Source organism: Salvelinus sp. IW2-2015, unplaced genomic scaffold (genome assembly GCF_002910315.2).
Source record: "Salvelinus sp. IW2-2015 unplaced genomic scaffold, ASM291031v2 Un_scaffold5837, whole genome shotgun sequence".
In the NCBI taxonomy this organism is placed as follows: Eukaryota; Metazoa; Chordata; class Actinopteri; order Salmoniformes; family Salmonidae; genus Salvelinus; species Salvelinus sp. IW2-2015.
Window position 1 is genome coordinate 1 of NW_019947102.1, and position 13,791 is coordinate 13,791.

General features: G+C 41.7%; 1 protein-coding gene across 1 annotated transcript; it reads left to right on the forward strand.

The window, feature by feature from the left end:
• Window positions 1-6: 6 nt before the first annotated feature.
• Window positions 7-1,177, forward strand: LOC112078544 (coatomer subunit beta-like). Its single transcript, XM_070442077.1, has 3 exons — window positions 7-72; window positions 503-658; window positions 847-1,177. Exons 1-3 carry the CDS (start codon window positions 49-51, stop codon window positions 904-906), a joined length of 240 nt encoding a protein of 79 aa, XP_070298178.1. The 5' UTR covers window positions 7-48; the 3' UTR covers window positions 907-1,177.
• Window positions 1,178-13,791: the final 12,614 nt, after the last annotated feature.

The following is a 13,791-nucleotide window of genomic DNA, read 5'->3' on the forward strand; positions in this document are numbered from 1 at the left end:
ATTGCAGACCTGAACGAGTACCTCCACCACATCCTCAGCTCCACCAACATGAAGTGCCTGACCCCAGAGAAGGTACAGTAGTCGTGGAATATTGCCGTTTGAACTACATCAATAAGACGATGATGTGTAGAACAGAATACCTGGCAGATGGGAAGGCTAATGAGTGGAAGTTGTCAGAGCGTCTAACTTTTCTGCTGCTGCTACCTTTTTTACAGTGTTAGGATTTGATTTCGAAATGGCTTTTATAATTATCTTATTGAATCAATCCGTTTGAAAATAAAAGGGCACCCTGCGAGATACAGGCAATATGTACCTATTTATTTAGTTTCAAGTTCTTCATCAATCCACTGATGGATTTAGAYAGTTAAGATGAGCTTGACTCTCTCTTGTCATAGCCCTGTCTTCAGCAAACTCAGCACATTTCATACTCATACTACTGGGTCAAATAGATAGTAATGCATGTGATGCTCACTCACACAACCTTGTCTGTCCTTACAACCAGGCACTTTCTGGCTTCTGTGGCTTCATGGCTGCCAACCTGTATGCCCGCTCCATCTTCGGTGAAGACGCGCTGGCCAATGTCAGCATTGAGAAGCCCATCCACCTGGGTCCTGATGCCCCTGTCAACGGACACATCCGCATCCGGGCCAAGAGCCAGGTGAGAAACTCACTCCCCACTCAGATTACATCACAAAATGCACCCTATTCCCTATATAGTGCACTCTTTTTGTAAATAGGTTGCCATTTGGGATGCAGACGTAGTAATGATAGAATAATGCAAACATCGGGGAGGAATTGTTTATTAAAGTTTATACATTGCAAGTGACACTTCCCTTCTCTCTACAGGGTATGGCATTGAGTCTGGGTGACAAGATCAACCTTTCCCAGAAAAAAACATCTGTATAAAGTCAACTGAAAACCAGCAGTCCAACTGAGAACTCCACATCACTGGACAAGATTCATCTGCAAAGAAATGTGCTTTCTGCTAGTCCTCTCTAGTCTCGTCTGTCTCTGGCCATAAAGCGCTACAATATTTTTTTGATGGCCATTTTGATTAAGTATTGTTCTATGTGTGTATGAGAAATGGTTTTACACCTCCTGTGTCAGGACGAAACTCCCTCTTATTGTCCTCCAAGTGATATCCCTGGCCTTTCTTTCATTTTCAATAAACATGACACATATAACAAAACATACTCCCAACATTTGTCAGACGATGGGCTGTTTGCGTGTTCAGTCGTTCTTTACTCACACTAAAGGAAAAACTTCTGATCCACAATCCCTTAACTACGATGTTGCCAAAAGTTATGACAGTAAAGTGAAATGCAATGTCATAGACTAAATCATGAAATATGGATGCAGTTTGAATTCACATTCCATCCACTACGGCTGTGTTTACATAGGCAGCCCAATTCTTATGTTTGTGCCACTAATTGGTCATTTGACCAAACAAATGATCTGAATTGGGCTGCCTGTGAATAAGCAGCTTAGATGATCTCATGTCCCATTATTGTCTTTATACTACAGATAATGACTCATCGAAGTGGTTATTGTATCAGATGCATGCAAATTCCTTGAAAGTAAAATTTAGTTAAAGGTTTGTGGGAAAAAGTTATTGCTTCTGTAAATTGCAAGTAATTGCATCAATGAAGTGAAAATGTAAGTTTGTGCCAGGTCCCAAATTTCAAGTCATAGAAATGTGGAGTGAACACAATCAACGTGCTGTGTGAGATCAGTCTTTGCCATGTATTGAAATGGTGAAAAATCAGCATCAAATCCAAATCCCTTGTCAATTTCTAATCAGTCACAGTCACATACATTTACAATGCTTTGACTGCCTTTCCCACCTCACCATTATATAAAACTTCTCCAGTTGAATATACACTCAAAATTTCCCTCGCTTCTTGGAAAGGAAATGACATCACGTTTTGCCTTGTATGGAAAGATTTAGAATGTGAGCACTTCACGCACGTCTTCTGAATGTGATAACCAAATTTCCATTCAATTCTCATATTGATGATGATTGCTTGTAAGAAAAGAGTTTGAAAAACACGATTTTAGGACTATAGTGAAGAGTTCAGACAGTAACAAGCAAAACCCATGATGATCATTAAGTCCTTTTCCTCTCAAGTCCTCRTCTCACCCTAAAATCTGCAGACATACAACACTACACAGAATAGTTATCGGAGAGAAATTATGAATGACTCACATTTTTCAGTGATTCACATATTTTTCTTAAACTTCCCTGCTTGTGTGGTATCACAATGACTGAATGGAAAAAAGAGACCCAAACAACGCAGTAAATCAACAAGAGTTCTTCCATTACAAATATCTCTCCCCTTTTTCAACCCAGAACTCCCCTTTAGCCTCACCATTTTAACTTAGTTGACATAAGGATTTTAGGGCTGTAAATATAACATAGGTACAGAGCCATTAAGTGACCTACTGATTTCCTGAAGAGTGGAGGGACTCGTGCRCTGCCCCTGTTGTTCCTCTGCTACCCCACAGGCTGTGTGGACTGTGATTTCAGCAGTTAATTTAAATTCCTCAAATGCCTCTGGCACTACATTGCAGAGTGGGAGTCTGGAATTGGAATTTATTCATTCAGGAGTCTAAAATACAACATCTTGCTGAATAACTCTCCTGGGAGGAGACAGAGGGAAAATGAAGGAAAGTCATATCTACTGTTCAAAGATTTTGCTGAGTTACAGTTCATATAAGGAAATCAGTCAATTGAAATCAATTAATTAGGCCCTAATCTATGGATTTCACGTGACTGGGCAGGGACGCAGCAATTGGTGGGCCTGGGGGGGCATAAGCCCACCCACTTAGCCCAGCCAATCAGAATTATTACAGATACTCTTCAGCATCCCCCTCCTCTGACGATCTCTCCGGTTAAGAAGCCGGATGTGGAGGTCCTGGGCTGGCGTCGTGACATGTGGTCTCTACAATTCTCTAAAACGGCATTGAAGGTGTCTTATGGTAGAGGAATAAGCATTACATTCTCTGCCAAAAGCTCAGATGAACCATTCCTGTAGTCAGCATGGAAATTGCATGCTCCCTCAAAACTTGAGACATCTGTGGCATTGTGTTGTGACAAAACTGCACCTTTTAGAGTGGCCTTTTATTCTCCCCAGGACAAGGTGCACCTGTGTAATGATCATGCTGTTTAATCAGCTTCTTGATATGCCACACCTGTCAGTTGGATGGATTATTTTGACAAATTATAAAATGCTCACTAACAGGGATGTAAAAAAATTTGTGCACAACATTTGAGAGAAATCAGCTTTTTGTGCGTGGACAAACAATTTCTGGGATCTTTTATTTCAGCTCATGAAACATGGGATCAACATCTTGTTGCGTTTATATTTCTGTTTAGTGTAGATATATAAACACATGCACCAGTATTGCATAAAGTATTGCTATACCTTGTCTGGGGGCTATATAACATTTAGGTCCTTCCAGAAGCTCAGAGATAGACCCACTTGTGTGCGTCACCAAGATCACTGTGGTCACGCATGCATGCCATTGCTACAGAATAGCAGAACTCAGTCAGCCCTGACAGCCCTAACAAACACACACACACACACACACTTGAAATCAAATCAAGTCACATTTAATTATTCACATACACGTGTTTAACAGATGTTATTGTGAGTGTAGCGAAATGCTTGTGTTTCTAGTTCCGACAGTGCAGCAATATCTAACAAGTAATATCAAATAATTTCACAACATATACCAAATATGCACAAATCTAAGTAAAGGAATGGAATTAAGAACATATAAATATATGGACAAAGTGCCTTGGTGTGAAAGCTCTCACTCTGGGGGCCTTGATATTGGCCAAAGGTTTCTGTGAGGACAGCGCTCCACAGCTGTGGAAAACAGACAGTGTCAAGCTGCAGCATATCTTCCCATTTTTTAAGGTAATAAATGGAAATTTGCCAAAAGCCATCCATCCAGGCCAGACTAAACTTGTCTTTCCCACTAACAATGATGTGCTACTTGGAAGATAGGCTTATTGATCATCCAGACCATCAGAGATTAATGATAGCTGCAAGTATGAAATCCATTACAATCACCATCCATGTGTGGGCTGGATGGTGGATACTGTTAATTACATTAACATGGACATTAATACTGCATGACCTCATTGTAGCCTACTGAGGATAGTCTGTGCAAGGCCAAAATKMATGCTTATAAATGTTYTTATWKGCACRGCACWTAAAGAAAACAATGGTAARCCCTACATGAAAGGAACATAGGTCGTAAAGTGAGTATTCTACAATGGTAATATTTAAATACCCCTTTAGTCGATGCTACTCATGAGAAGTAAAGTGCCCCTAGCGACGGACATTTGTATTGGACTAACTGATTACTCCTTTCTGTTTCACATCTTAAAAACGCAGTGGTAAGCAACGCTGTTGAGGGCGTATGGACTCGGTCGGCCGTAGGTCAGTGAGCAGCACTGTTAATTCCTCTAGTCTGGAACGGATTGTAGACGCAGTTATCATTTCAGTCTATTTAGGCTCGCGATTTTCCTTCGTTCAATTTTTCAACTGAAGGCCTTTCACTGAAAAGTGGGTGTCTCCTCACTACTGGTGTTCAGACAGCGGCGAGTGCAGAAGTGTGTCCTCGATGGCAGGGTGGAAGGACGGCTCGGTGCAGGAGAAGTATCGACTGGTTGTGGTTGGAGGTGGTGGTGTCGGAAAGTCAGCCCTAACTATACAATTTATCCAGGTTAGTAAATAGTCGTCCGTTTCTCCAGCCACTTTGCACGGAATGTTTGGGAATCTGGAGGGAGGCTGACTGAGGTGTTGCGAATGGGGATCCCACAAGTGTATGCTGGGGTTTAGTTCATTTTCTTCTCGCAATAGTGGGCTACATTCGCCGAGGCCTGTGTAGCACAGAACATATTCTGGAAAAACACTTGAAATTGTGTTAGATACCATTTTTACTTTAAGCCTATTTGTCAGTACAATGAATGACGCCAATTGGCAACGTAATCTCGCTGGGCTATGGAAAGTAACTGTGGAATAAATAGTCTCACAATTGTGATTTAGGCTGAACTCTGATTTAAAACTGTATAACCTAAGTATTGTAACATTCGGCTACCTGTACAATCTGTACAACCGAAATTAAAAAATACTTATTTGCAAAGTTGAGTTGTCAACATCTCTCTTGTTTTGTAGCTATATTTGGGTGGATCGTCCTGCCCGGTGCGGCGCTACATCAGTCTATAATTGTTGGCTACAATATAACACGTCGTTCAGCATTTCTGGGCCTGCTGTACTTGAAAGCATAAATCTGAAACAAAACCCCTATGTAAACTCACATTGAACGTATTTTCCATCATACCCATTAGGTGCAGTATTGACAAATCTATTGCCTACCATTTTTATTCATGTAGACAATGTTCATTGTCGGACAATGAATATGCCTATTGAATAGCCTAATAACGGTTTAGCCAACAGACTAACTAACCTTCATTTGGATCCAAAAAATCTAAGTGAATCAGACTATGATATAAAGAAATTCCTACACATCCATAACTGTAAGCATATTAATTACAGAGAATAACCCTACATGTAAGCCTTTCTCTAACATTGATATCATGTGTGAATCTTGATCAATCCCTTGTGTTGCTCAAACAGTTGCAGAGCAATGACAGCTGCTGTTAAAGACAGTTGTTGTTCAAGCCAGTGGCCCAAGCAGCTTTTGCCCAGCCACAGTTGTCCTTTATAGTCTTGTCAATGGCATTCCAACACACAGTGTGTTGTCCATAGGTACCCACACTTTTAACTCTTTGTCTTTCCCTTTTCACTATCAAAACCTTTATATTCACAGTTAGTTTCTTGGTGAAGCTGCTCATGAAAGTGTAACTGAGAGTGAGTGGACAAGCTTTGGAATCCTCTTTGTGTCTTCAGGAGTCTATAATGCCAGGTCCTAATTCCAGGAGACTAGACTGGAGGCGGGCAGCTGCATGTCTAAAGTGACTGAGACARTAGTGGGGCAGTCAGCAGCACGTGCTGCTTGRGGCTTTTGTTGTGATCTGAAGGTCTAATAAGGTTTCAGAAAGCTCATTAAATGTATACCATGGATATTGGTCAGATCAGATTAYTGTACCACGGTTCAGCCATTCTGACCCTATTCTTCTTTGGAATGGAACAGTAGGCTAAGTATTGTATAAACACTTCAAAGTCCTTTAGTATTTTTAGCAAATACTTGTGTTTTGGTCCAAACAAGGAAACATGCACTGTTGACTTGTTCCAGTAGGGATAGGGAACAGCAAACCGCAGTACAAGTTCCTTATTACAGTGTAATGAGACAGTAATGTGATTAATTACCATGTGATATGAAACTAATAATAGTGATAGGACAGTAACACCAAGATAATAATAGACTGGTTATTACATTTTGTTTAAGCAACAAGATTGTTGTTTGTTAACAAGATGAGTAGAATATAAGATAGGTAGAACAAGACTGTATGCAGCTCAGCGATCAGCAGTTCACAGATATTTTCTGGATGATTACTTTGTCATGGCAACGGTGCCTTTGGAGCCTTTAGTTGAAATTTGCAGGTCAGTCCGCACTCACTAAAGAACATTCATTTGGGAAATAAGACTCTTTGTTTCTATGCACTTAGCATTTCAGAATATGTCCAATCCAGTCTTGATCAACACTCTTTATTCCTCTTTATAATAACCATACCACAACTGTGTTCATTGTGAATAGAGGTATAACATAATAATGTGCATCCATATCTTTTAGATGAGCATCAACCTCTTATTTGTCCCTTGACATGCAAAGGAATTCCCAATATATACAGTATGTCAAATCTGTGAGAAATGAGTGTAGTATTAATGGCCTATATGCTCTGCATGCATAGTTTATAGCAGGGTTCCCCAACTGGTGGCCCACTTGTTGGACATAAAATACTGTAAAAACACCAGGAAATCAGCTCCAAGTGATTTTAATTTTGGAAATATTTTCCAAAGTATTCTCACACATAATAGAGAGATCTATATGATTGTATACAAATGTAAGCAAGGCTTGAAATATATATATTTTTGGGTCAAATATTATATCTGTTTGGCCTCTTGCGGTCAATTTGCATTCTAAAAATTGTTTCTAACTATACTCCGGCCCCCTGACCATCCGCTCAAGTAAAAATCGTCCCGCAGCTGAATTTAGTTGATGATCCCTGGTTATAGGCTCTGGATCCTCACCCAGCCCAAGCAATCTGATCCAAGATCTAAACCACAGAACTTGGAGGGTGGGATGGGATGTCACTCACCCATGGCCNATAGGCTCTGGATCCTCACCCAGCCCAAGCAATCTGATCCAAGATCTAAACCACAGAACTTGGAGGGTGGGATGGGATGTCACTCACCCATGGCCCAGCCAGAGCCCCGAGCTGAGAGAGAGAGGGCCAGGGGTCTTTCAGACAGTGCTGTGGGAGAACACACATACTTTAGCAGAATGTTACAGCAAGTTAATATCCTGGGCAGTGTGTGTGGGTACTCAGTGACACACTGCCTGGCCCTGCAGCATTTAGGTTTCTTTATTTGTGTTTTATTTGTGCACTATTGCAGCTGGCCAAACAAGTGCTTGAGCTTAGTAACCAATATCATTAATCTGTTACTGGGTGATTCATAGCCCCTAAAAAGGCAAAGGAAGTTCTATACTTGACTGAGCACCATTACAGTGTTTTATGCCAACCATTTGGCTGTCACTTTGCTATTCACCTTGTAGACAAGATCTAGTCAAAATTGTAGTTGGTGTGTTGACTKCATTCMTTTGCGTATTTATTTTGTATATGTCTGTGGRTGTAAAGAAAAACAAGGAATTTGGTCATGTGTAGAATGTTGACATCATGGAAAGCGCCTACATCCTATTAGAGTTTTCTAGAAGCCGGCTGCCTGGGGGAAAGTCTCACAGCTGGCTGTTGAGTCCAGACTTTCCCATCCAGATCTGTGGAGGGGTGGAGGGTCAGTTGGGGTGGGGGACGGAGTGTTGTCTGAGTCATGTTGGGTTAATGACCATGGAACAGCCGGAATCAGCACCTTTGGAAAAGGAAGTCCCTCCACTCCTGTTCATTTTCTATGGACCTCCTAGATTTGTAAAGGACAACATGAGCCGCAGCCTGCCTAACTGGCTGGGCTTGTGGGTGTGATTGTGTGTGGTAGTGTGCACTTGATGGAATTAGATAAGATTTACTGGTGAAAAAAAACCTGACGCCCTTTTTACAGTAAAGGGATTACAGAGATACATTTGAATCTATAGAGAAATGTGAAGCCTCTATCCTATTAAGCATACTGTCTTGGCTCAATTTGAGTGGGATGAACAACAAAAAAACTTTCTTGGCTCAGTAACCATGCTTCCATCCACAGTTTTTATGCGAGTAAAGTCATACCTTATAAGAAAATCACGACAGCTGTGATGGAAACAGGAAGTTTCGGTACAATTTTATAAATGTCCACAGATCAATAGTTCGTTCGACTTGGTGGGATCTTTTTGTGTCGGCAAAATTAATAATGTGAGAAATGGAGGTGAAAACACCTTTATGCGCAAATATGCAGTTTATTAGGCTACAGATGAAATAAGTTATGAACTTCACAGGGTGGTGAAAGTGCACAATGATCTTGATGCTCCTTTCCAATAAATCTCGAGGGTCTTATTCTGGTGATCGATGCTTGACTGCCGTTTTGACAAATACAAACATTCTTGCTCTTATCCATAATAATCTCATCATATAGACTAGCCTCCCTGCACAGTCTACCCACATTGTATCTGTGAGCTGTTGGATAGAGCGCACATGTCAAGACCAGAGTAGACACATTTTGTATTTAATGCAAGTGTTTTATGTGACAAAACTATGGGTAGAGTTGAAAATGTGATGGAAACATTGAAGTTTAGATTTCTATTCGGCACATGACAACTTAAGCGTGCACTACGTCATCACGCACTGATTTTATCTGAAACAAGTCAATTTGGTGGAAACACACCACTGTATTTTAGAATATTCTCATGAAAATCTGTCGCCAATTGGATGGAAGCCTAGTTACTGAAACTGTTATAGTGTATACTAGACTAGTCACACAATGGCTGAAGTGAGGTTCCTTTTACAGTGCAGGGAGGATGATGTCACCCTTTACAATAACAGAGTGACAGGGCAGGCAGGTCATCATCACTGGGAGTAGTTGAAGTGAAGACACAGCCAAGCCAGTGAGTAGAATGGCAGAGAGGTGACATAACATTGAGTCATCTAAAGAAAATTGGGACACAGTGTTATTCAACAGATGGAAAACATGACTCAATGTGGGGTGGTGGGGTTCAAGCCATTTGATCCCATATCTAATGTCACTCATTTGCTTGGCCGATGGTATGAACAACATTTCTGCTATGGTTCCTTTGTGGAAGTTATCATTAGCAACCATGGCACCTGTGGGAGTGAAATGCTATCTTCTCGCCAGACTGGTGACAGAGTAGTAAAGCATGGTGTTGCATGAACACACAGCTGCTAATATTAGTCCTTATCACTGACTCTTTCATTTCTGCTGGAGTTGACTCCCTGCTGTGTGATTCAGTGGGAGAGCACACTATCCAGCCTGATAGAGTCATGAAGGATTAGATACAGACCAGTATGATCAGAGGTTAAAGACACCTAAACAGTGAGTACTTAAGTGCTCTTTTTTTTGCTCTCTCTACCCCCTCTCTCTCATCTCTCTCTCTGTCTCATTCTGAGCATGGTTTTGATTACTGAGATGAGGTCATTTAGAGAAATGCTGCTACTCTGGGTTCTAATTGAATAAATACAGATTAAGCACGTGGGCGTTCTTTCCTGGGGTGTGTGTGTTGTGTGTGTGTGTGTGTGTGTGTGTGGTGTGTGTGTGTGGGTGTGTGTGTGTGTGTGTGTGTGTGTGTGTGTGTGTGTGTGTGTGTGTGTGTGTGGTGTGTGTGGTGTGTTGTGTGTGTGTGTGTTGTGTGTGTGTGGGGATTGTTTCATGCACATTTCTCTGAAATAGACGCAGCGGCTAAGTAAAGTGTTTGCACAGCAGAGGTGATGGGGTGTGTGCATGCCTAACACCCAGGACAAGGTGGCTGAGTACCAGGCGGTGTGGAAACTGACCACGACCATTACACTTTAAAACTTTTTTGGGACATAGTCAGTGTTGTAGCATTCTATCTAGCTTGGTGATACGTCACATACCATATACCACTGATCCAATTTGGTTTGAGCTGGTTTTTCATTTCCTTTGAGGGAGTTGGTAACCCCACACATTTAGCTGTGTGTGTTTGGTAGTGCTGCAAAGGTGGGTGATGAGGGAACATTGTTGGTGTTGTTCTCCAGGAGGGTCACCTGTTGATTTCTCACAGAGCTGGCTCATTGACTGAGCGTTCCTGTGAAGTGAACCACTCTGAGCTCATAGCAGGGAAGTAGTTTTCACAGCACTTCATTCTGAGCCACTAAAACAACAACTCTCCTGCTTAAACTGTTCGCTGCTCTGGCACCCCAATGGTGGACAAACTCCCTCACGACGCCAGGTCAGCGGAGTCAATCACCACCTTCCGGAGACACCTGAAACCCCACCTCTTTAAGGAATACCTAGGATAGGATAAAGTAATCCTTCTAACCCCCCCCCCCCCCTTAAAAGAGTTAGATGCACTATTGTAAAGTGGTTGTTCCACTGGATATCATAAGGTGAATGCACCAATTTGTAAGTCGCTCTGGATAAGAGCGTCTGCTAAATGACTTAAATGTAAAAATGTAAATGTACATTGCAAAAAAAAGTCCTGTAGAAGTCATTTTTCCAATTCCATATGGGTGTTGTCAGAGGGAGAGAAAATTCATACATTTCCCTCTAACCTAAATGTTATAATTTGATGAACATGTTATAATGACCATACACATTCCTATGAATGTATTTGTATGATAGTTTTGAGTGCATGATGCAGCACAATGTTTGCGCAACATTGTAATCATGTTTAGTTCTTAAAGGCTTAGACTCAAGGGTTAAGAGATAACATTGAAGTTATTTTGGTTTTCAATGACACAAGTCTGTGATGGTCTCTTACCCTAAAGCAGGGGTCCCCAATTAGATTCAGCCGTGGGCCTATTGTTTTCTTGAGTGGAGGGTTGGGGGGCCGGAACATCATTATAAATAATTTAAAATCAATTTGAGCTGATTTCCTGGTGATTTTACAGTAATGTATTTATTCTTTGCTCAGAACTTAGGGGGGGCAAATAAAATCGTCTGAATTTGGCCCGCGGTCTGCCTATTTGGGAACCCTGCCCTAAAGGATAAGGAATGATGTAATACCAGTCTGTAACTTGATATTAGATTGGGTCTGAATAAAAACCCTATGGGGATCTAATCACAATAAAACCCATTCAGCAGGTCTTGCAGTTGGTGTCTGTGTACCCAGAGACTGATGTGATGTTATTCTGAGCAAAGATCAGGTTTATTATTGATGTATCATTAGACTGGGTGGAGTCAGGTTTCTCTACTATCTTTGTTTTCTATCCAAACATCTAGCATTTGTACCTCAATAGGCAGAACATGGTTACATAGTAGTGCTGATCATAACATAGTACATTTCAATAAGATCAGATCAATGATAAACTCACTGTTCGTGGTACCTGTGGTAAAGAACAAGGCAGGAGACCAACTCTGACTATGCTCTTTTAAAAAGTTTATGGAGGACCACTTCCTTGTTGCCTGGGTAACAGACCAGAACCTGGCATAGTGCCATGGGTCAGACCAATAACAATTCTCACTCCCTGAGCAGGGGTGTCAACTAGCACRGACTTTGCTGATAACTACTTTGAGGGAAAATGTACTTGCCATGACTGTGATATGTGGTTGTCTCGTCTAGCTCACCCTGAAAGCACAAACATAATGTATTTCGACCCCTAAAAGCACCAAAAGGGGTAATTTTTTAAACAATTGGAAATGATGGCAAAATGACACTTTCTGTCAAACAGTAACACTTTTTATTTTATTAACCTTTTCCAACACAAGTAAATGGTTTAAATGCCCCAAAATAAGCATATATTTTAACATTTTCACACATTTCTAGTCAAGTTATCCATTCAAAGTGTTGTGTTTGTGTGATACTCAGAAACATTGTTGGGAACAGACAACAGCAAGAATTTTAAAACTTATTTAACTAGGCAAGTCAGTTAAGAACAAATTCTTATTTTCAACGACGGCCTTGGAACAGTGGGTTAACTGCCTTGTTCAGGGGCAGAACGATAGATTTTTACCTTGTCAGCTTGGGGATTCGATCTTGCAACCTTTCAGTTACAAGTCCAACGCTCTAACCACTAGGCTACCTGCCGCCCCGAAGGTAGAAGAAGGTAGATACAACAATACATCACACAAAGCAGCCACAGCTGTCAGTAAGAGTGTCCATGATTGAGTCTTTGAACGAAGATGTTAAGATAAAACTGTCCAGTTTGAGTGTTTTGTTGCAGCGCTTTCCAGTCGCTAGCTGCAGCGAACTGAAAAGACGAGCGACCCAGGGATGTATGTGCTTTGGGGACCTTAACAGAATGTGACTGGTAATCTGACATACCGGTATGACCTAAGATAGCCACCGAGATGGGTGTTATAGGCGATATGGTCACCGGTGTCATCAGACTTTTAGGTCTAACTTTGGAACGCTGTGGGCTATAAACACATTTCCAATTGCATCTGAAAGATGACTCTCAACTTGGTATAGAGACAGTGACTGGAATCTAAATGTAATTCATGTTTATTTAATCATTTTAATGGCTGCGACACCCCCCAGGGACCACATCTGCGGTGGCCTCATATCTACAGTGCATTCGGAAAGTATTCAGACCCCTTGACTTTTTCCAAATTTTGTTACGTTACAGCCTTATCCTAAAATTGATTTAATAAATGTTTTCCTCATCAATCTACACACAATACCCCATAATGACAAAGCGAAAACAGTTTTTTAGAAATACCTTATTTACATAAGTATTCAGACCCTTTGTTATGAGACTCGAAATTGAACTCAGGTGCATCCTGTTTCCATTGATCATCCTTGAGAAGTTTCTGCAACATGATTGGAGTCCACCTGTGGTAAATCCAATTGATTGGCCATGATTTGGAATAGCACATACCTGTCTATATAAGGTCCCACAGTTGAAAGTGCATGTAAGAGCAAAAACCAAGCCATGAGGATGAACGAACTGTCTGTAGAGCTCCGAGACAAAATTGTGTCGGCACAGATCTGCAGCATTGATTTCTGCAGCATTGAAGGTCCCCAAGAACACAGTGGCCTCCATCATTCTTAAATGGAAGAAGTTTGGAACCACCAAGAATCTTCTAGAGCTGGCCGCCTGGCCAAACTGAGCAATAGGGCCAGCAGCATACCACCCTGCATACCACTGCTGGCTTGCTTCTGAAGCTAAGCAGGGTTGGTCCTGGTCAGTCCCTGGATGGGAGACCAGGTGCTGCTGGAAGTGGTGTTGGAGGGCCAGTAGGAGGCACTCTTTCCTCTGGTCTAAACAAAGATCCCAATGCCCCAGGGCAGTGATTGGGGACACTGCTCTGTGYAGGGTGCCGTCTTTCGGATGGGACGTTAAACGGGTGTCCTGACTCTCTGAGGTCATTAAAGATCCCATGGCACTTATCGTAAGAGTAGGGGTGTTAACCCCGGTGTCCTGGCTAAATTCCCAATCTGGCCCTCAACCATCACGGTCACCTAATAATCCCCAGTTTACAATTGGCTCATTCATCCCCCTCCTCTCCCCTGTAACTATTCCCCAGGTCGTTG